At 37.3% G+C, this 21,731-nt stretch overlaps 1 protein-coding gene across 2 annotated transcripts in view; it reads right to left on the reverse strand.

Moving 5' to 3' along the window:
• Nucleotides 1-8,200: 8,200 nt before the first annotated feature.
• PREX2 (phosphatidylinositol-3,4,5-trisphosphate dependent Rac exchange factor 2) overlaps nt 8,201-21,731 on the reverse strand; it is a 292,500-nt gene continuing 278,969 nt past the window's right edge. For both annotated transcript variants that reach the window (XM_049633306.1, XM_049633307.1), the window contains 2 exons: nt 19,259-19,326; nt 8,201-13,978 (listed from right to left, as the gene is read on the reverse strand). In XM_049633306.1, coding sequence (XP_049489263.1) covers nt 13,933-13,978; nt 19,259-19,326 — 114 coding nt within the window. In that variant the 3' untranslated portion in view covers nt 8,201-13,932. The remainder of the gene's footprint in view (nt 13,979-19,258; nt 19,327-21,731) is intronic.

Consider the following 21,731-nt stretch of genomic DNA (forward strand, 5'->3'; position numbering starts at 1 on the left):
ACCTAAATGTAAGACATGAAGCCATCAAAATCCTTAAGGAGAAAGCAGGCAAAAACCTCTTTGACCTCTGCTGCATCAACTTCTTACTCAACATGTCTCCAGAGGTAAGGAAAACAAAAGCAAAAATGAACTATTGGGACCTCATCAAAATAAAAAACTTCTGCACAGCGAAGGAAACAATCAGCAAAACTAAAAGGCAACTGACAGAATGGGAGAAGATATTTGCAAACGACATATCAGATAAAGGGTTAGTGTCCAAAACCTATAAAGAACTTATCAAACTCAACACCCAAAAAGCAAATAACCCAGTGAAGAAATGGGCAAAAGACATGAATAGACACTTCTCCAAAGAAGACATCCATCCAGAAGGCCAAATGACACATGAAAAAATGCTCAACATCATCCGGGAAATACAAATCAAAACCACAACGAAATACCACCTCACACCTGTCAGAATGGCTAACATTAACAACTCAGGCAACAATAGGTGAGAATGAGGAGAAAGAGGATCTCTTTTGGAATGCTGGTGGGAATGCAAGCTGGTGCAGCCACTTTGGAAAACAGTATGGAGGTTCCTCAAAAACTTAAAAATAGAACTACCCTACGACCCAGCAATTGCACTACTAGGTATTTATCCAATGGATAAGAGGTATGTTACTTTGAAAGGGACATGCACCCCAATGTTCATAGCAGTGCTATCGACAATAGCTAAATTATGGAAAGAGCCCAAATGTTTATCGACTGACGAATGGATAAAGAAGATATGGTATATTCAATGGAATATTATTTGACAATCAAAAAGAATGAAATCTTGCCATTTGCAACTACGTGGATGGAACTAGAGGGTATTATGCTAAGCGAAATTAGTCAGAGAAAGACAAATATCATGTGACTTCACTCATATGAGGACTTTAAGACACAGAACACAAGGGAATGGAAGCAAAAATAATATAAAAACAGGGAGGGGACGAAACATAAGAGACTCTTCAATATGGAGAACAAACAGAGGGTTACTGGAGTAGTTGTGGGAGGGGGGATGGGCTAAATTGGTAAGGGGCATTAAAGAATCTACTCCTGAAATCATTGTTGCACTATATGCTAACTTGGATGTAAATTAAAAAAAATAAAACAAACAAACAAAAAAAGAAGCATCATATGGTCCCACAATCCCACTGCTGGGTATATATATCCAAAGGAATTGAAAGTAGGATCTCAAATAGATATTTGCATACCTGTGTTCAGAGAAGCACTATTCACAATAACCAAGAGGTAGAAGTGTGTGTGTATAAAAAAAACAAACAAACAAAACAAAACAAAACCAAAATATGAAGTTCGTGTTTGGATCATCAATCTGTCAAATATGCATTGTGACCCCCTAAACCCATTTTCCCAAATAACATGGTCTCTACGAAGGTTAACATCACATTGGAAACTTACAGTTGAGTAATATATCTCTAAGGGTCAAAGCCAAATAAAAGTCAACACATGTGTATTTACATACCCTTACTGTGAAAAGCATTTTACCTAATAGCTACATAGAAAAAAAAAAAACTAATCATTTTCATTCTTAATAGAGAAATAATTCTCCATTGATCCCTTGCTTACAAGTGAAAAAACAAAAACCCACTTTATACTGCCTCTTATTCAAACTATAGCTCCAGCTCTCTCCTTTTCCTTTCCTACCAATTTTATAGAAAAAAATATTTATAGTTTGTTCGTTTTCCTCATCTGCTCAACATATAATCTATCATATATAACCTTGCTTTTAGACCAAGTATCTCTTTTAAAGATAACCACTACTACTTTCCTGTTCTAGCTTTAAAAGATCAGGAAATTCACAGAACTGGAAATACACTGATAAACATGTCAATGCAAGATAAAGCATGTAATTAAGATTGGCACATGAATACTCTAGTACTCCTCTGGCCATCTGTTGTTTGTGCCTGCCCAGAATCCATTTCTGCTTCTGGTAATATCACTCTGATTTTTCTTTTGGGAATCCTCTGACAACTCTTCCTTTTAAGCAAGAGAGGACAATGTAATTCTTGCCAATGAGAGTACAGCATCTGCCTGGCTCTAGTGATTGGTTTAAGGGAAGTCACATGACTGACCAGCCCAATCAGAAGCAAGCACGAATTTTGCTGCAACTTTTGGTAAGTTCTCTTCCACTGGTATCGGTAAACTGAATTAAAAGCTCAGTGATGTTGGTGGCCAACTTGCTATCATTAAGGCAGAGCTGGTCTGAGAAGGGCAAAAACAAACAAAAGCAAAATGAAGAGATGAGAAATATCTGAGTGACATTATTTTAACCCTAATGACTGGTCCTGCTCCAAAGATCCACCTACATTTACATTTGCTTCATCCTTTTTTAAAAAATTAAACTGTTTGTGTATTTATTTTGCGAGAGGGAGAGAGACAGAGAGGCAGGAGGAGAGAGAAAGGGAATCCCAAGCAGGTTCCCTGCTGTCAGCGCAGAGCCTGATGCAGGCTCCATCTTACCGACAGCGAGATCAACCTGAACTGAAATCAACCAACTGAGCCACCCAGGTGTCCCTGCCTCATCCTTTCTATGTTTTGTTTTGGTGTTAAAGGCAGTCAGACTTTGGTTCTATCACTTATACTGAAGGAAATGGACTAACAGGTATCATCTATTGTTGGTAGTGGTGCCAGACACTAGGCACTCTGTTGGGATTATTAATTGCTATAATTAAAAAAAATTTTTTTTTATCTTACAAAAAAGCTCATAAAATGTCTGCAACTAAAAACAAAGAAAAGGCAAAGAAATAAAAGTAACTCAACGGCCAAATGGCCTTTTTACCTCTCATTTTACTTACGATCCCTGAATCATTTGACAATTCCTTCTTTGAACTCTATTTTCTTGACTTCCATAACCACCCAGTTGCTTGAAATCTCCTCTCAACCACTTCAAATAGTCCTTCTGGATTTAATCCACAGCATCTTTTCTTTTGTTTAAATTTTAGTGTGACAGAATTTTACCCTCAGCTGTCCAGTCCCTAGACCCTTATTATGAAGATCAGTTGTCCAAGTTAGAAACTCTGGCAACATCCTTAATTCTTCCTTTAATGTACTTCCCCACATCCTATGCATTAACAAATCTTGTTAATTTACCCCTTAAATATTGCTCAAAATTCCCTCTCTTCTCTGTAAATCTCTGATATTATTTTAAGAATCCCATCACTTCTCCTTTAGACCATGATTCTCAAACCCAAGCATGCAAAAAGAATCACCCATAAAGCTTATTAAAAATGAAATCCCTGAGCATAATCCTTCAAGAGAGTCTGATGAACGTGGCCTGAGAATCCCACTTTGAGAAACACTATTTCAATCATTGCAACAGCCTTCTAACTGCACTGTTGTATACATAACCATTTTGATCATTTCATTTGTTTACCTGCTTGAAAACTTCCAAAGGTTCACCACTGCCCACCAGATAAACTACAAACTCTTTAACATGGCATATCATGCTTTCAAAATAGCAGCTAACCCCTCTGATCTCATCTCTCTCTTCCCCAGTCAAGCCTTCAGTCTGAAGGAAACAATCTCTCCAGAGTAAGACTTTCCTCCTACTTTTATCTTAGTTCAATTTCATAAAGACACTTACTAGTCTATTTTCTAGTGAACATTAGAGAGTGCTTCCAGGTGTCAGACTCAGTGTTAAATTCTTAACCTATGTTATCTCATTTAATTCATGCTACTGCCCTGTGAAGTAAGGTGGTATTATTATTACAATTTTACAGCTCTGGGAATCGGAGGGTCAAAGAAGTAACCTGTCCATGGTCACAGAGCTATTAAGGGCTGAAGGGGGCCTCTAAATCAGAGTACTAGATTGCCACACATCTAAAATACGAGCTCCTCAAGGGCCCCTGAACAGTGGACAGGGTACTCAATCCCAATACTAAGCCTTCCACACCGTGGGTGCTGAATGTGAGCAACTGACTTTCTGACTAAATGAATGCTGGGAGGAAGAATAAAAGGAAATCATCACGTTTATTAGCCTCTATCTCAAAATGTGGTTTCATTTTCAGGAAGACATTTTCCTTACTAATAAAGCTACCTTTAAAACTACGATTGGAAAGTCATTTAAAATGCATTCTAAATTTTTAATAGAAATTTTTATTAAGATAATTGTAGATTCACATGCAGTTTTGAGCAATAATTCAGAGAAATCTGACATTTGTCAAGTTTCCTTGAAAAGTAACATCTTGAAAAAAATAGCACAGGGGTGTCCGGATGGCTCAGTGGTTTAAGCGTCGGACTCTTGATTTTGGCTCAGGTCATGATCTCACGGTTTCTTTAGTTTGAGCCCCAGATCAGGTTCTGTGTGCTGACCTCTCAGAGCCTGCTTGGAATTCTGTCTCCTTCTCTCTCTGCCCCTCCCCCACTAGCTCTTTCTCAAAAGAAAAAAAAAAAAAGAAAGCAATAGTACAGTTTAATAATTGGGTTATCAACCTGAATACTGTTAAATGGGAGAATGCTCCACCATCACAAAGATCACTCTTTGCCTTTGAATAGCCACACACACTTCCTTCCTGTCCTCTAATCTGTTCTCCGGAATTTTCTATAATTTTGCCCTTTTAAGAATGCTATGTAAATGGAATCATACAGTATGAAACATTTTGCAACTATTTGCAGAGTTCTTTACATGTTCTAAGACACTGATTTGTCAGATATGTAGTTTGCAACTATTTTCTCCCAATCTGTAACCTGTTTTTTCACTGTCTTCACAGAGATCTTAAAATAGAAAAACACCTTGAATTTCGATAAGGTCTCATTTATCAACTTTTTCTTTTATGGATCATGTGTTTTGTGTTACGACCAAGAGCACTATATAGACCTAGATCCTGAAAATTTTCTTTTCTATTTTTCTCTAAAATCTTTGCAATTTTATGTTTATATTTAAATCTATGATCTTTTCTGAGTTAATTTTTGTCTGAGGCATAATATCGAGTTCAAGAATCATTTTTATGCTTCTGATGTCCAATTGTCCCAGCACCACTGGGTGAAAAGTCTATCCTTCTTCCATTGAATTGCTTTGGCAACTTTGTAAAAAATGTGAGTCTATGATTCTCTTGAAATAATTTGAATTAAAAACGCTTGTTTGGAGGGGCGCCTGGGTGGCGCAGTCGGTTAAGCGTCTGACTTCAGCCAGGTCACGATCTCGCGGTCCGTGAGTTCGAGCCCCGCGTCAGGCTCTGGGCTGATGGCTCGGAGCCTGGAGCCTGTTTCCGATTCTGTGTCTCCCTCTCTCTCTGACCCTCCCCCGTTCATGCTCTGTCTCTCTCTGTCCCAAAAATAAATTTAAAAAAAACAAAAAACAAAACAAAAAAAAAACAGTACCTGTTAAAAACGCTTGTTTGGAGGTGATAAAAATGTTTTGGAATTAGACAGACGTGACAGCTACAGAGCACTGTGAATGTGCTAAATGCCAGTGAACTGTATACTTTATAATGGTTGATTTGATGTTATGTGAATTTCACTTCAATTTTATTATTTTTTATTAAAAAAAATTTTAACATTTATTTATTATTATTGAGAGGCAGAGAGAGACAGAGCATGACCATGGGAGGGGCAGAGAGAGGGGGAGACCCAGAATCCAAAGCAGGCTCCAGACTTTGAGCTGTCAGCACAGAGCCCCATGTGGAGCTCGGACCCACAAACAGCGAGATACCTGAGCTGAATCAGACACTTAACCGACTGAGCCACCCAGGTGCCCCTCACTTCAGTTTTAAAAAGTGGGGAAAACAAAGCTTATCTTAGCTTACTTTCCAACTATAATATTTTACACAATTCAAACAAGCTTTTCAAAGAGTATATAAAAGCCTCCTTTCATATAATCATTGAACGTATTTTCTCTGTGTTTGGTTACAGTTTCCAGGTCCCTCATTGCTAAAATTAGGGAACATCCTAATGTCTGAACTCTGAGGTAAACATTTTTAACAGTGAGTCAACATGTGGGCAGTTAGAGCGGCAGTAGTCTTTAGTGGACCTAATATTTCCTGGCAATCAATCCTTGCATGTCCTTACTCGTTCTTTGACCATCTTTTATACCCTCACTTGTCTTTATCCTTCTGAACTAAGGTGCCCTAAACCGAACACTCTATTATATCATGTGGTGATCACTGCCTTTTTTCTCTGAGCTCACAGCCCTGGAATAATATATTTTATCACTTTTCTGGCAAGGAGTTCATATATCTCTCCTAAATAAAAGCAACATAGTGAGACAAGGGCAGAATGTCTACAAACTTGCTAAATTTCTAGACAGTCTTATGCTGAAACTTCCTCTCGTGTATCCTCTTTAATTAATAGTGAAGGGGTCCACATTTACATCAGGAAAATTCCTCATCCCAAGGAATCTTGGAGATGGTTTGGGTGTTCACATTATCAAGACCTACCTTCAAAAAACCAGTGAGATGTTTGTATTAATGCATTCAAATCATGTTCAAATGACTAATCAATGTCAGTCCATGAAACCCTACACTTAGCATATTTTAAAACATGTTTTGTGAAGAGAAAATTCATCTTTTACTTTCAAGTCATCTAACTCAAGACACCCTGGACAGAGCCGTCGGAAATTACAAATTTAGTTCAGAAAACATGGCACACTGGAGCCAAGGATTAACACAATAGTGTCCTCTACTCCAACATCTGATCATATTACAGGGCTGACGTGGTTAGAACGGAGAAGACATTTGTAATCCTGTATGAAATAAGCTCTTCTTTGCCCCCTAATATCCTGAACATAGATCAATTGAAAGAGAAAAAAACTTTATATAACAACCTGCTTTTAATCCCAATCCACTGTTACTATTTATGTCAATATTCGTCCTTTCTTCCTTTAAGCCTTGATGGTACTCCGGGGCTATATTATCTCCTATTAATGTATTTACCTTTTTTCCTCTTCATGTTACCATGAAATTTCTAGAATAGTTTTACCATATCGCACTTTGCTGAATATATGTGTCCCAAGGAAATATCAACAAATCTTTTATGAAATATGTCCTACCCTCTAGTAAGTTTGGAAAACATAGCATATCACCTCTCTCCTCTAAAGTCATGATTAAAAGGTACATTAAAAGGTCAGAGAAATCCTATGATGAAAACGCCTGTTTAATTCTGTGTTTCTTAACCTTATTTTGACCACAAAATACTTTGTGTATGTCTCACTTAATAGCATCTCTAGAACACCAATATCTGAAATGCTGTTCTAAAACAAATAGGCTGTGCTTGCTGGTTCCATTTTCTTATGACTGTGTTAAGTTTTGCAAACTTGGGGAACACCAGCGATCTCCAAAAAAGGAAAATCTAGTTATTGACTTTTGTTTCCTTCAATGATTATTTCTTTTGACTTTTCTGAGGTTACCTATGCAGTCAACAACATACATATTTTTCAAATTCCTCACTGGGATTCCATACACACACACACACACACACACACACACACACACACACACACACACATATTTTATGTAGGTTCCACACTCACCGTGGGGCCCAAACTCCCAACCCTGAGATTAAGAGTTCCATGTTCTACTGACTAAGCCAGCCAGGTGCCCCTGTAATTCTCTATCATTGTTATAAAATAGATATACCAAATTCTTTTAACTGTAGAATTTGGGAATTATATGCATTTGTAACACCCTCAGCAACTAGGACAAGGGCTTGTACATAGTATGTACTGAATAAATCTTGGAAGATTGGCTACTTAATTCTAGAAATAGTACAAGTCTTGTATCTCCATGAAGCCCTCCTATGCTGTGGCCCATGTTAAACTTCTTTTCCTGTCCTCTTCTGGTAAATTACTGCCTCTATAACTTACGTTGGCTCATATTTGTAGATTTGTTTCATATGTGTATCAAGTTTCTCCTATGGAGCTTGTGAGCTCTTAAGGGGTAAAAATCTGTGTTTCCATGGATTTTTGTCTCCCAAACAGGTGAAAACATAATTGGTTTACTAAATTTAAACGGAAAGTAGCTAAAATGGTCATACTACATTTTACTTTATTATTGACACTAATAACACAATGCTACTATTCTAGTCTTCCACACAAAATTAAATGATATGAAATACATAAGACACTGGTCATTTTAACCATTCACAAAATATTGAATGATTGAAACTATGTTACATGTATCTTTTACAAAGGAAAAATTGACTCTTACAATAATACACTCAGGTGAAATATATCATTGCATTTTGGAGGTTATACAATGTTAAATATGAATATATTCAAAAGAATTACTGTTTATAGAACAAATTTGATATTTTACTATTTAAAATAGTAAAATACTTCACTATTTAAAATAATGAAATGTAAATTATATTCAAATACATAAAGCAACTATCAACTGAATACTTATAAAAATATTTTTTAAGCAAAAGCTATGATCTACTCATTTACTTGGCAGTTACAAAAATACATATTCATCTGAAACTCTAATAAATTTGCTTGTGGCATTAGATATTCAAATTTAAATGTATATTTTCTAAAGCATTTTACCAACTTAGTACTCTTGAATTCTTACAGTATATATACCTATACCTATAAGGTATTAGAATAGGTTTGAATTACAAATAATGTCATCTCACGTAAAAGACACAAGTGTCCATTAACACAAAAGAGATAATGTGAAAGTTTTCAAACCAAACACATCCCACACACAAAAAAAGGCCCACTGGCTGTGCCTTATACAAAGTGAATTCTCAAACATATTTGTGGAATGAGTACACGGATGACATTTATTTTGTTATCTGCACTCGAAAGTATCCAAAGCTTTCTATTTCTGGTAGAAATACCATTTGAAAATTCAATAATTTTATTCTTAACCAGCTACTTCTTCTGGATGGCAAAGTCAGGTAAATTGACTCCAGATCGAGTAGAAAACTACTGTCAGTGGTCAAAAGATGGCCTACCAGGCATGTTTCCTGTGTATTTCGACAAACCTGATGCCTATAGAACAAATATTCAATATATTGAACAACCCCGTATTTCATATCTTCATCCAAAACAAGACATGAGAATCTAAGTCACGTCTATAATGTATTATCATAAAAACAAAAAGCAAGTATATATGTATATAAAAATGTATACAGAGATACAGGTATCTCTACATCTATCTTCGTAGACTTCAGATGTCTCTTCTCAGTGAGAGAAGCAGGCTATCCTGAGTGAAGTAGGCCAAGTGTCTATGGGACAACAGCTAGGGCATGCACAGGCCATACTTGTACAGTCTTCCATGCATGCAATGTGGCCATATGAATGCTGAGATCATTGTTAAAGGCAAAGGCTCGAAGTAGAAAAAAAAAATTTTAAAGCAAAGACTAACTATAATGACAATTACAGAATTGCAGCACCTAGGAAGACTGTGACCACTATATGTTAAAGGAATTAGCCTGGGCCCATTTTTGGCCCAGATTCCTCTCATGACTTTTCCCCACCTCTTTTGTCTCATGTAGGGTGAAATTTTTCTGAGGCTTATCATTAAAACCTCAAAACTCTGATAGAGTACTGAATATTTTTATTAACTGGAGTTTAGATTATTCAAAACTATTTCAAAAGCTTTTGCCTTTATACTTAAGCAGAACAACTGACTATTCATTCAGCAAATTCAGCACAAACACAAGTATATACAAACACGTTAATGAATAACTACCACTGGCTTTGGGGAAGTATAATTTACTATGTTAATCCACTTAAAAATAAGTCTTTAAGAATCAAACACAGTTTCCAAAAATTCAGAAGCAATTTAGTCACATACCAAACATTAGTTTCAATATTAGTAAATACCACTAGTGAAAAAAATCTAAATATGTCCTTTAAAGTAAAATGTAAAGTAAAATGACTTAAAGTATTGATATCTATTTTAAACTTCAGTATTATTTTTTTTTTAATACAAGTGAGTAAAAATGCGCCCTGTAATCTGTCTTAACTCATGCTACATGGGAAAAGATCTATATGAACTAATGAAGGAATACTTTAGTACTTTACATACAAATGCATTATTGTCAAATATATAGAGTAACTAACTCTCAACTAAAAGCTTCCATGTCACTAAATATTATTTTTTCTATAAAATGTATGTGTTCAGAGGGTTGAAAATAGTTTCTTTTCTTTGTTTTTGGGTTTGTTTTTTTTTACAGATTTTATTTTTTAAGTAATCTCTACACCCAACGTGGGTCTTGAACTCACAACCCTGAGATCAAGAGTCACATGTTCCACTGACTGAGCCAGCCAGGTGCCCCAAATAGTTTATTTTATTTTTTAAAATTAGTTAATATGTCCCTCAGGATTTTGTTTTTAACTATTTATTTTCTTGGTTTTTATAGTTAGTACCAACATTAATTTCATTTCATTCTGAACTTAGTTAACTATCATAAAATTTAAATCAATAGAGTCAGAATCAGTATCATTGTAATCTCATATATATTATAGTGTCATAAGATATTAGCCTAATTTTAAATTAAACATTGTTACTACAAGAAGAGTGACCACTGAATGCATAGGGAAGCTAGGTCACTGGAAGAATATGATTTAAAGAGACAGAAAATAGGGGCGCCTGGGTGGCTCAGTCAGTCAAGCATTTGACTTCGGCTCAGATCATGATCTCATGGTTTGGGATCGAGCCCCGCGTCAGCCTCTGCCCAGTACAGAGACTGCTTGGGATTCTCTCTCCCTCTATCTCTGCCCCTCTCCTGATTGCTCTCTCTTTCACTTTCTCTCAAAACAAATAAATAAACCTTAAAAAAAAACAGAAAGACAGAACATAGTGTGAGACTTCTACGATTAGAATATTAGTTCATAAAATAAAGCTTACCTCCTAAATTCAACTTTATATATCCAATAGAAGTAAAGCTAGTACAGGAATTCTTCTTTGTTTCTTTGTTTCTTGTTAAACAATAACGGAAATAGATGGAAAATTCTAGTCTCCTCAAATTGCTCATTCTGTTAACATTCTGTTAACATTATATTCAGTTTCGTTATATTTTATATTAGATAACTTTATAAGATATAATGGAATATTTAAGATGTATTGACTATGGATTACTAGTTAGCAATTATTTTTGACTTAGATCCCACGTTAAGAACCAAAATTTCTATGCATGACCTTCCCCTTTAGGTGAAGAGAAGCAAATGTCCAAACTCAGAACTTGGAAGAACTGTTGGTAGGGCTTTAGCAACATTTCAAGGAGTTGCAGAGGAGTATGTGAGCATTTAGGTAAATTCATTCTAAAAACTCATGGCCAGTTAAGTGTCCAGTGTCATGTGGAGGCACGTTATGATATTGAAAAATCATCTTTATTCATTCATTCATTGGACATTTTCTTTTTTTTTACTGCTACCACTGTTTTGGAATCGTAGTCAAATTTTATATGGTATACTTTTCCAGAATTTCAAAACATACCTAAAATTGTTACCTTCAATTATGAGGAATCTATTTTTTCAGATTGCAACAGCACTGCGTTGCCTCAAGATGTGTATCCAGAACGGTAAAATGCCTAGGAAATCTTATGATTTTCACATATTAAAGACATTTTATATGTTTCCATCCATTTTTTACTCAATGTAAAATGTGTAACTTAATGGCAACACATGTCACAACTTTACTAACAAATAATGGGTAATATTACAACAGTTCTTACGTGAATATGGAGAAGCAGGGTGATGCATTAAGAAGGCAGACTTCCTGGATTTAAATCCTACTTTTGTCACTTGTCAGTCCTGTGGTCTTGGACGAGTCACTGGGCCCTTCTTTGCTTCAGTTCCTCAACTGTGAAATGGGGATGATGAAAAGACACCATCCCAGTCTTTGTGAGGATTAGTGAAACAATAACAACAAATAGGGATAAAGCACTTGGAGGTACCGCTTGGCACATAGTAACTACTTAAATGTTAGCTACAATTTTTATTGTAATTAAAAAATGACAGGGACTGATGAGAATAGAAATCATTACTAACTTTGGAGCATTCAAGAAGTACCAAGCACTCTGAGGGTTGGTACACTTACACTACATTTAACCCTTAAAATATTAAGCACATCCTACTATATAGAGAATAGACCCTTAAAAATATGCTATTTTATACATACTATAATTGCAGATAATTTCCTCCATGAAACATAGCAAAGTATGACTGAAGTGTTGAAGTGACCCCTTCATCCTTCTAACGAGAAATAAGGCTTCTAGGATGGTGACTAGAAAACAGTAAAGACAATATGAAAAATACTTGATAGTTGATCAGTTTTGCTCACTCATTAGCCACAGTGAAAGTAATCAATTTTTCAGTACAGGAAAATCGCAAAATACTAATGTCATGGACCTTCAGGATAAGTTGATAATAATATCAAGAATGTTAAATCCCTGAAAGTTAAGATATACTTAATATAGGTATTTGTGTTAAGGTAATATCTTCATTAAATTCAAAGTGTTCAACGTTTCCTTTGAAAACTTTGAGTTTATCTCTTATTATATATAAGGACTTATTGTAAAAATCTTAAGTGCTTCTGTGCCAAAGAACAATTTTTATCAGCTTGACCAGTGTATGAATAACTGGTATATGTATAACACAGTATTTTTGTTATTCAATACACAACTGATGGCAGTGAAGATTTTTAATGATCATCTGAAAATCATTATCAAATTTCATAAATTAAAATGTAATAATCATCTGTATATACCTTAGTTATGAAAAGCATTTCACATACTAAATTAGTCCAAATCCATATACTCGTCACAATCACAGGAAGGGCATTTTAACTGTTTTGAGAATTATAGATTCAAAATCAGTATTACTGTATTCATTACACTAAAAAACAATATTATTTTATCAACATAGAAATGATAAAAATGACGTGTATTTTAGAATGAAAATAGAATACACCTTGTGCTTCCATACATTATCAAGGTCTCTAATAGTCCTTGTACAGTTCAACAAATAATGCTTTATTTTCACTGTTGTACACATACCTTGATGGAAAAATACTCAGCACGGTGTATTCTCTTCAGAGTCTCACATCTCATACGGAAGTCTTAATAAAAGTAAGAATTTTAGGTATCTTTCTAAGTTAAAATTTGACTTTTTAAATGGACTTAAATTTCCTCCTTTACCCCACTCTCCCCTCCCGTACCTCCCTGATCTCCACCCCTCTCCACCCCTCTCCACCCCCTGGCCACCTGTGGCACAGCACCAGTACACGTGGCCCTAGGAAGCCATGCGATTTCAGAGACCAATGACAGCACCCACTTGCTGGAACTGTCCACGAGCACAAAGCAGTGCTTCCCACCACAAGCAGTGGGAAGAAAGTCTTGGTAGAAGCCTCATTCAGCTCTCTTCTCTGTTACTGAGAAATAAACCCGTAGGAAAAAGAGTCAAGCATGCTCTTCACCATTCACAAATCATACTCTCTCTGATGCAGGTAGGGGACCGAATGCCTACAATAACACCCAGTCTATGTGGTCTGTAACATTTCTGTATGATGATTTGAAAAGTGTGTCCATCTTTCTTCAGTGAAAGACTTCTTCAAGTGGAAATCTCCATTATCACATGGTTCCATTCAGAGAAGATGAAAACAAACACAATGAAATAATTCTAACTAATGGGAGAGGAGGCACAATGGTTCATTGTTTACCTGTTTTTTTTTTTCATAAATTCCAAGGACAAAATTTACCCTAAAAATGAATAGTTAGTGTCAATACATAGACAGATTAGTTTGTGAAGCTACAGATGGTCTGAGTGATCTCTCATCCATTTCCGGCACAAGTGTCCACGTGCAAGAAGAACATTGGTTATTTACTCCATGGGGAAGGAGCTAGAGAAAAAAATTTCATTTATTTATCTTGAATGAAGAATGTTTAGCCAGCATGTCTTTTGTCTAGTGTTCAGAAGCTTCTGCTTGCCTGGTTCCTTGGGGATTCTCCTCATTCTTCTCCAACAGGGGGAGGCGGCTCGCACAGCTTGTACAGCCTAGGAAAGGCAGGGAAGAGTGTGACAGCAGCCTGGCGTATTGCCATTACCTGAGATGTTTCTACTGGTACAAAAAATATATTGACAATAAGTTCCTGGTTCAGGAGCCATGATCATATTGCCTATTTTACTAAAAATTACTTATGAATTAGCAAACTCCAAAACTTCAGTTCTAGTTTTCAGAAAACACCAATGTCTCTGTGTAAGTGGAGACGACTACTGATTACGCAATGTCATCTTTCCCACACAAGCTGCTTCTACTCCAGTGCTGCCTGCCCTGACTGTTCACCTTGCTGGCAGCAAAACTGATTCTCTGAGTTCTAGGAGATGATACTATAGTGAAAATTACCATCTTGTCTATCATGACTAATTTGTAGCAAAACAGTACCTTCTCATAGGGGTCTACTGGTTTCCTGACTAGTTTTCGAAATTTGTTTCATTCTGTACCGTGTCTTGGGTGCAGTCAGTTACGAATAGGCTGATGTGGCAGAGTCCTGAGGCCTGAATCTCAAAGGCACAATTATCCGGTGTTTCCTTGGGAATATCTGCCCATCTCTGCCCACTGTCCCATTCATCTGCCAGCAGAATCAAGTGGAGATTCAAGTGGCTCAAGGAATCTACTTGAACTAGTGGAGATGCCAAGAAGGGCTCCCTCTTGACATCCCAGGTCTGGGTGTCTTGAGGCAAAGCTCGGGGCACTGAATTAGGATTGTACAAGCTCCAGAGCTCCACATTCTCCAGAACATCCTAACTCCAGAACCAAATTAAGGGGAACATAATATCTGCCAAGACAGGGACACCTGGGGGGCTCAGTCGGTTCAGTCCCTGACTCTTGGTTTCGGCTCAGGTCATGATCTCACAGTTGGTGGGTTCCGGCCCCATGCCGGGATCTGCACTGACCTCACAGAGCCTGCTTGGACTTCTCTCTCTTCCTCTCTCTCTGCCTATCTCCTTCTCTCTCTCTCTCTCTAAATATTTAAATAAAATAGCTGCAAGACAGCCACAGTGACCAGACAGCACACACCCATTATTAAAAGCACAGTCTGAGAGAAGATCAGCTGACTGAGGTGGCTAGATGTTAGACTACATATACTCACAGTCCTAATAGCTCCATGGCCATGCTGGCCCTACTTGAGAGCCGCATCCGTGATCTAAAAATATTAAGTACAGGGGCGCCTGGGTGGCTCAGTCGGTTAAGTGTCCAACTTCGGCTCAGGTCATAATCTCTCAGTTTGTGAGTTCGAGCCCTGCATTGGGCTCTGTGCTGACAGCTCAGAGCCTGGAGCCTACTTTGGATTCTGTCTCTCTCTCTCTCTCTCTCTCTCTCTCTCTGCTCCTCCCCTGGCTTGTGCGCGGTCTCTCTCTCTGTCTCAAAGATAGACATTAAAAAAATTAAAAAAAACCCCTAAAATAATAACATTAAGTACAGGTTTCAACTTTGCTCCTTTTCAAAAGTACTCCAAACTCAGGGATAGGGGTAGCATGGTGATTCCCTTGTTTTACAAATTAAATTGAACACAGTTTACAGGAGTTGTTGACAAACTTAGCAAATTATGTTTCCTTCTCCTTCAACATTTAATCCCATGCTAATTCTAAATCAAAGGGGAAAAGAATGACAAAGTTTGAATATTGAGTTAGAAACCTAGTTAACAACATAAACTTTCCCAGTCTGGAAACACACAGGAAAAAGTTACTGCCTTTGGGATTATTCAAGTCTGAAAGGTGCTTAATGCTTTGCATGTAATCTCCATGAAAGAAAATGAATACTGAAATAAGGACATCTCACATCAGAAAAGCTTATTTCATCTTTCCCAGAGAAAAGAATACATTAAATTGAGCTGATATAGTTCAAAGCTGCCTTGGCAGTAAAAAACTACAGTTTTGCTTCAAAATGCATTCCCAGTGCCGGAATAATGGAATGATCGGAAAGTTCTTTTCCTCTTTAATTTCGATCCTTTCATTTTCCTTACAGCACTGCCTAATGAAGGGAAAGGCAGTGGCCTTACTCAGGTAGAACACAAACAGTAAGCTGGGTAGCAAATGTCCTGCCCCGTGAGATCTGGGCTGAGCCATCACATTCCATTACCTTGCACTGCACGTTTCCACATAATGGAACTAATGCCACTGTGTAGGCAAGTCTTTGAAACGTCTGCCTTGCAAATTGGCAAAAGGCTACTCCGTGTGATCACCTAATGAAATAATAGCTCTGGATACTGCAGAACTGGGCAGATTCAGCTTCTGTGAGGCTTCTTGGAAGTGACTCAGGGTTATTTGAGTTCAGACACATTTGTAATGGAAATAGTGGGGCTTTGGGAATTTAGAACAGGCAGATAGAGCTGGGAAGTAAAATGTAAGAGTTAAGAGTTGGGCTTTTACCTTGCACTGAGGCATTTGTTTTTTTGTCAGCTAAATTGTTAGGTAACAGAAGGCCTTGGTTTGCCCAACACCTTGGGGCCCTTGTCATAGTTTCATTCCACCCGTGCACACCAGTGCCCCTGCATGAAAAGGTTTGTTCCTGGCTCCACTTTCTTCTTTTCCTGTCTGGGCTCAGGCAGCCATCTTGGAGCTGGTATTTCCAGCCCAAATCCAAATCTGCTGAGAGTAGAACTTTGAAACTTCAACCTACAGATCATGCCCTTCATCCTTCTACATGGCAAAAGAGACATTTTCAAGGCTACAGTGTCAATAATAATCTGTCCCAAGGCAATTCTCCCTATCTTAAAGATGAGAAAACTGTCTCAGAGAAAATAAGTAATCTGACTAAATAAGGTCATCAAGCAGGAGCTGGGACTCAAAATCATGTTTTTCACGTGTAACCACTTCAGTATGCTGCTTCACAATTAAACAAATAAAATAAATCAAGCTATCGTAGCACAATAGTTCCCAGGTTTTGTGATCTAATAGAAAATAAGACCAGTGTACCTTTATATCTGAAAGGTAATATTTGGTTCATGATGAAGATAAGTTGATTAATCTGAAGATCCAATGTATGAAAGTTAGGAGGAAGAACACTGTATTGCCCACAAAGCCATCTCCATTTGGGTGTCCCATTGATCCTTAGTCCCAATGTCACCAACATGAGCTCACCCTCCTTTCCCTACACGTGCTTATTTTTCTCAGTGACTGGAACCATTTGCCCATTGTTGTCCAACCCAAAGATTTGGTGTCATCCTAGAATATTCTTCTTCTAGCAAATTGTTCTTAAATTTGTTGTCTCTGGGACAGGAACCCTGGTTCCCAGCTGGGTGGGATCCCACCCCTCACACAGTGCTTCTTATTTTCTACCTTTCCTTCCAGTTATGTTTTCTCATCTCATCTCTTTAACTGAAAGATCCTTGAGGGATGGTTCTATTTTCATCTCACGTTTCTACCCTCCATGAAGCAGAGCAGGATGCTTTGCATTTCTTAAGTCCTCAATAAATATTTGTAGAGTGAGTGAAAGAATAAATAGGATTAAATTAAAAATTACTTTAGATTTCTCTTTGGGGATTATTATTCTCTTATACAAATGTCAACTTTACAGCTGGCACATTTTATTGTGTTTCAGTTCAAGAGTTTTAAAACACAGCACAATAAAGAAAAAAGTGAGTTCATCAGTTTCTTTTCTTGTATTCCGCTTGCGTATTGGTTTATTGATCAGGATGCTGAAGTCTTATCTTAACCCTTCTGTTTATTAGTGTTTATAAGCTCTAGCTATGAAGACCTTGCTAAACCATTATCTTGTTTTCTTATTGGAATTTTAACACTTCACTGGGTCCGTTATCACAATATACCACATCGGCTCAAGGTGCCAGAGAGAGAATGCCTATGTGAAATGACTCCTTAGGAACAGAGTCTTTCTAACTTAATCAACTATGAAAGATAACATTAACAAGACTTGAGGATTAAATAAGTTAGGAGCCAGCACTAAAAATAAACACAATTAGAACATGAGTGCTCCATCCATTTTCAGGGGGAAAATATGTTTTCCCTTGTGAAAGTACTTCTACTGCCCACAGAGTTTTTTAGGATGAAATATAACTTCATAAATGCTGCTGTCATGATTCTCACTCTGGTAACTGCTTTGTAAATAGAAAACGAAAGTGTCTTGTCTGTGACAGTGCCTGGAGGAGTCTCCTTTTTGTTAAAATGCCAACGTATAAAAACAATCAAATGTAAAAGAGATTATTTAATTTTTCCCCACTTCAAGATAGATGGCTGCTTACCTTATTGTCACCAGGGAAATGAAATTAACATTTCTTTGATGGCTGTCTCCATGTTCATTTATTCTAAAGGTGAATTAGAGTCCTTTCTTTTTTTAAGTTAAAAAAATTTAAATTTTTGACAGAGAGAGAGAACATGAGCAGGAAAGGGGCAGAGAGAGAGAAGGAGGGAGGATCGGAAGAGGGCTCTGCACTGAGAGCAGTGAGCTCAATGTGGGGCTTGAACCCATGAACTATGAGATCATGACCTGAGCTGAAGTCAGACGCTCAACCAACTGAGCCACCCAGGTGCCCCTAGAGTCTTTTCTTGTTATGATATGTGAACTGTGAATATTTGATATGATCACAAACAAAAAGCTCATTCATTCATTTGTTCATTCGCACGTTCTTGAAATCAGTTCAGATATTCAGTGTCTACTGTACAGCACTATGATCAGCCAGGAATAAAATCCAAAAAACATATTCTCTGCCTCCAGAGAATCCACATTCAGGTTGGGTGAGGAGACATGGAACAATATATTGTAACACAGAGCTATAAAAGAGCTATAAAAGACCAATACACAAGATGCTAAGGGAGCACAAAGAGGAAGAAAACTCAGCCAAGACTTCAAAGAGAAAAGGGCATTGAGAAAAGGACACAAAGGGTTTTGTGGGTAAGTAGGAGTTTTCCATACAGACACAGATGGGAAAAGCAATCATGCCAGAGGGAACAGCATGTGCAGGCAGAGAAAAATAAATGAAAATGGCATTTTGGTAGTTCGGTACACTTGGGTTACAAATATTAGTAGTACCTGTGTGGACTTTTGTCTTTGAATTCATGATGGAACTTGGAAAACAGAATAATGTCAAGACTTCTACCTGCTACCTCTAAGTTTGCTTCCCTTAAAATTTGATTGAATTCAGAGACCACTTATGACTAGTCACATTTAGCCACAGAGTGTTTACGAGGCCAATTTCCATGATTATATTCAGTACTGCACTAGGCATGTACTGTGGCAGGTGCATTAGATATAAGTGACACTGCCTTGGAAGTGGCGGTAAGCCCTTTGGGAAAGAGCAGACCTGGGGAGTCACTTACCTTGGAGCAGACTGTGGGGTTCTGTCTCTGATTCCCAAATTCTTTGCTGTGTTCTGAACTCTTGCTCCCTGAGAGAAGTAGGGAAAATCATTTTTAGCTCTACATTGTATTAGTAATTATTTAACATACCATTAACATTTGAGTGTAGAATATTTATTCCAACAATGTATATAACATCAAGAGAGATGAGGTGAAGCAGAAGAGAAAAATTATCATCTGAGCATTTTCAAAACTAATGCTTTAAGTATCAAAATATGCTGACATATTTTTCCAAAGGGTTGATATTTATTTCAATAGCTATCTAAATCATTCAAAATAAACTTAAATCACAGCTTCCTGTTCACTATCTCATCTATGTCTTTATTCCTAGAAGCAAGCAATACTTTAGATGTTGAAAATAAGAAACGAGAAGGCTACAAATATGTGCTGTGTCCTCACTTTCGTGGAACAGAAAATCACAGTTCTATTGCACTCACAAACCTGTTTTATCCTTAGCTGAATAATCAGCTATTTTAAAGTTCATAGTATTTATCAAGAAAATATTTTCTTAAATAGTTCTAAAGCAATTTTGGACAAGGCATGTGCGTGTGGATCTCTGAAATGTAAGAATTCTGCCCCAAACTTTATAGTACAAAGGCAATGAACTTTAGCAATGAAAAAGTCTTCACAACTTGTCAAGTTCATGAATGAAGCTATAATCATTGTTCAGTTCCTAATGGGAATTAGTTACTACATAGAACTAAACACCAGGGTTTGGGGCTGAGAACAGATGAAAGAGAGTGGTTTTAAAGAAACTCTAGGGCATCTCAGTGGCTTGGTTAAGTTTCTGACTGGTTTCAGCTCAGGTCACGATCTCACGGTTTGGGAGTTTGAGCCCCGTGTTGAGCTCTGTGTTGATGGTGCAGAACCTGCTTGGGATTCTCTGCCTCTCTCTGCCCCTCCCTGTTTGTGCTCTCTCTCTCGAAATAAACAAATAAACTTAAAAAATAAAATAAAGAAATACAAAACCTCTGAAACTCTCTTTCTTGCTACCAAATTCTGAACTACGGGAAGGGAAGGGAAGAAAGAAAAGGAGAAAAGGAAGAAAGGAAAACAAAAGAATATATCCTCTCAAGATGGACCAAATAAAGGAAAGCAAATAGGGAAAAGGGGTGGGGGTGGCAAAAAGACAGACGGGAAGGAATTGAGGAATTATAATTAAGCAGTTAAAAAATAACTCATTTTGGAGTAGTTTTAGACTTAGAGAAAAGTTGTAAAACCAGAACAGAAAGTTCACATACTTAACTCAGCTATGTAAACTCTCTCTAATGCTCACCCTTCACTTGACCAGAGTATGATGGTCAAAACCAGGGAATCTATGTTCATATAATGCTGTAAGTCTTAATCAAATTTCACCATTTCCCCCTCGTGTCCTGATTCTATTCCAGGATCCAACCCAGGATCCCATACTACATTTTGTTTTCTTGTCCCCTTGGTCCTCTGATCCATGGCATTTCCTTGGATTTGATTTGTCTTTTATGACCTTAATACTTTTGCTAAGTACTGGTCACTATTTTGGAGAATATTTCTGTTTGGGTTTGTCAGCTGTTTCCTCACGATCAGATAGAAGACATGCATTTTGGACAAGAGTGATTTTGTGCCTCCTCAGTGCATGAGACCACTGATGTTGACCATCACCATATCACATGACTTCTCTACATCTTATCGGTGACAGTAACTGTCATCACTCGGTTCAAGCGGTGTCCGCCAGATTTTTCCACTGTAAAGTTACTTCTTTTCTTTTTGTAGTTAATAATTATGTTGTGGAGATTAACCACTTCTCCAAGCACTGTGGCTCTTTTCAGTGGAGAATTATATTTGGAACCCAAGATCTGGACACTGGGTTTGCTCACTGCTACCATTGGCATGTAAATGCTTCTAGGTCGTCTGAGTAGACAGAGCTATTTAACTAATGGCAAACATACTCAAACATCTATATTTATTTCTAAATGCGCGTGCGTGTGTGTGTGTGTGTATCCATCAGTTCAAATTGCTACCTCTGATCCCAATCCACACCACAGGATTTGTTCTGGATTATAGCCTTCTCCCTTTCCCTATTTGTAACTTCCTTTTCTGACAGTAAGAAACTTTATTCTCATTACTTACAATATATTTACTTATCTCTTCAAACCTAGTATACACAGAAGCTAGTTTTAGAAATTCTAAATCATATCCCTGTGAGAAATAGATTTACTAGGCTAGGGTATAGTGTTTGTGTATAATTACTTTTGTCCTTAGTCTCATAATATTCCACTGAGTAGTCTGTAGAAAGGCTTTTGCTTTCTTCAAAGGTTGCAAATCACACTGATGTTCATCATGCTGAACACAACTGTTGGTGTATTCCACAGTGAATTCAACTATATAATTCTTCATATACTCAACATGCCAGGTACTTGCACTTTTCCACCCTTGTTTACGTTGTTTCCTCTACCCA

The sequence above is a fragment of the Panthera uncia genome, chromosome F2 (assembly GCF_023721935.1).
Source record: "Panthera uncia isolate 11264 chromosome F2, Puncia_PCG_1.0, whole genome shotgun sequence".
In the NCBI taxonomy this organism is placed as follows: domain Eukaryota; kingdom Metazoa; phylum Chordata; class Mammalia; order Carnivora; family Felidae; genus Panthera; species Panthera uncia.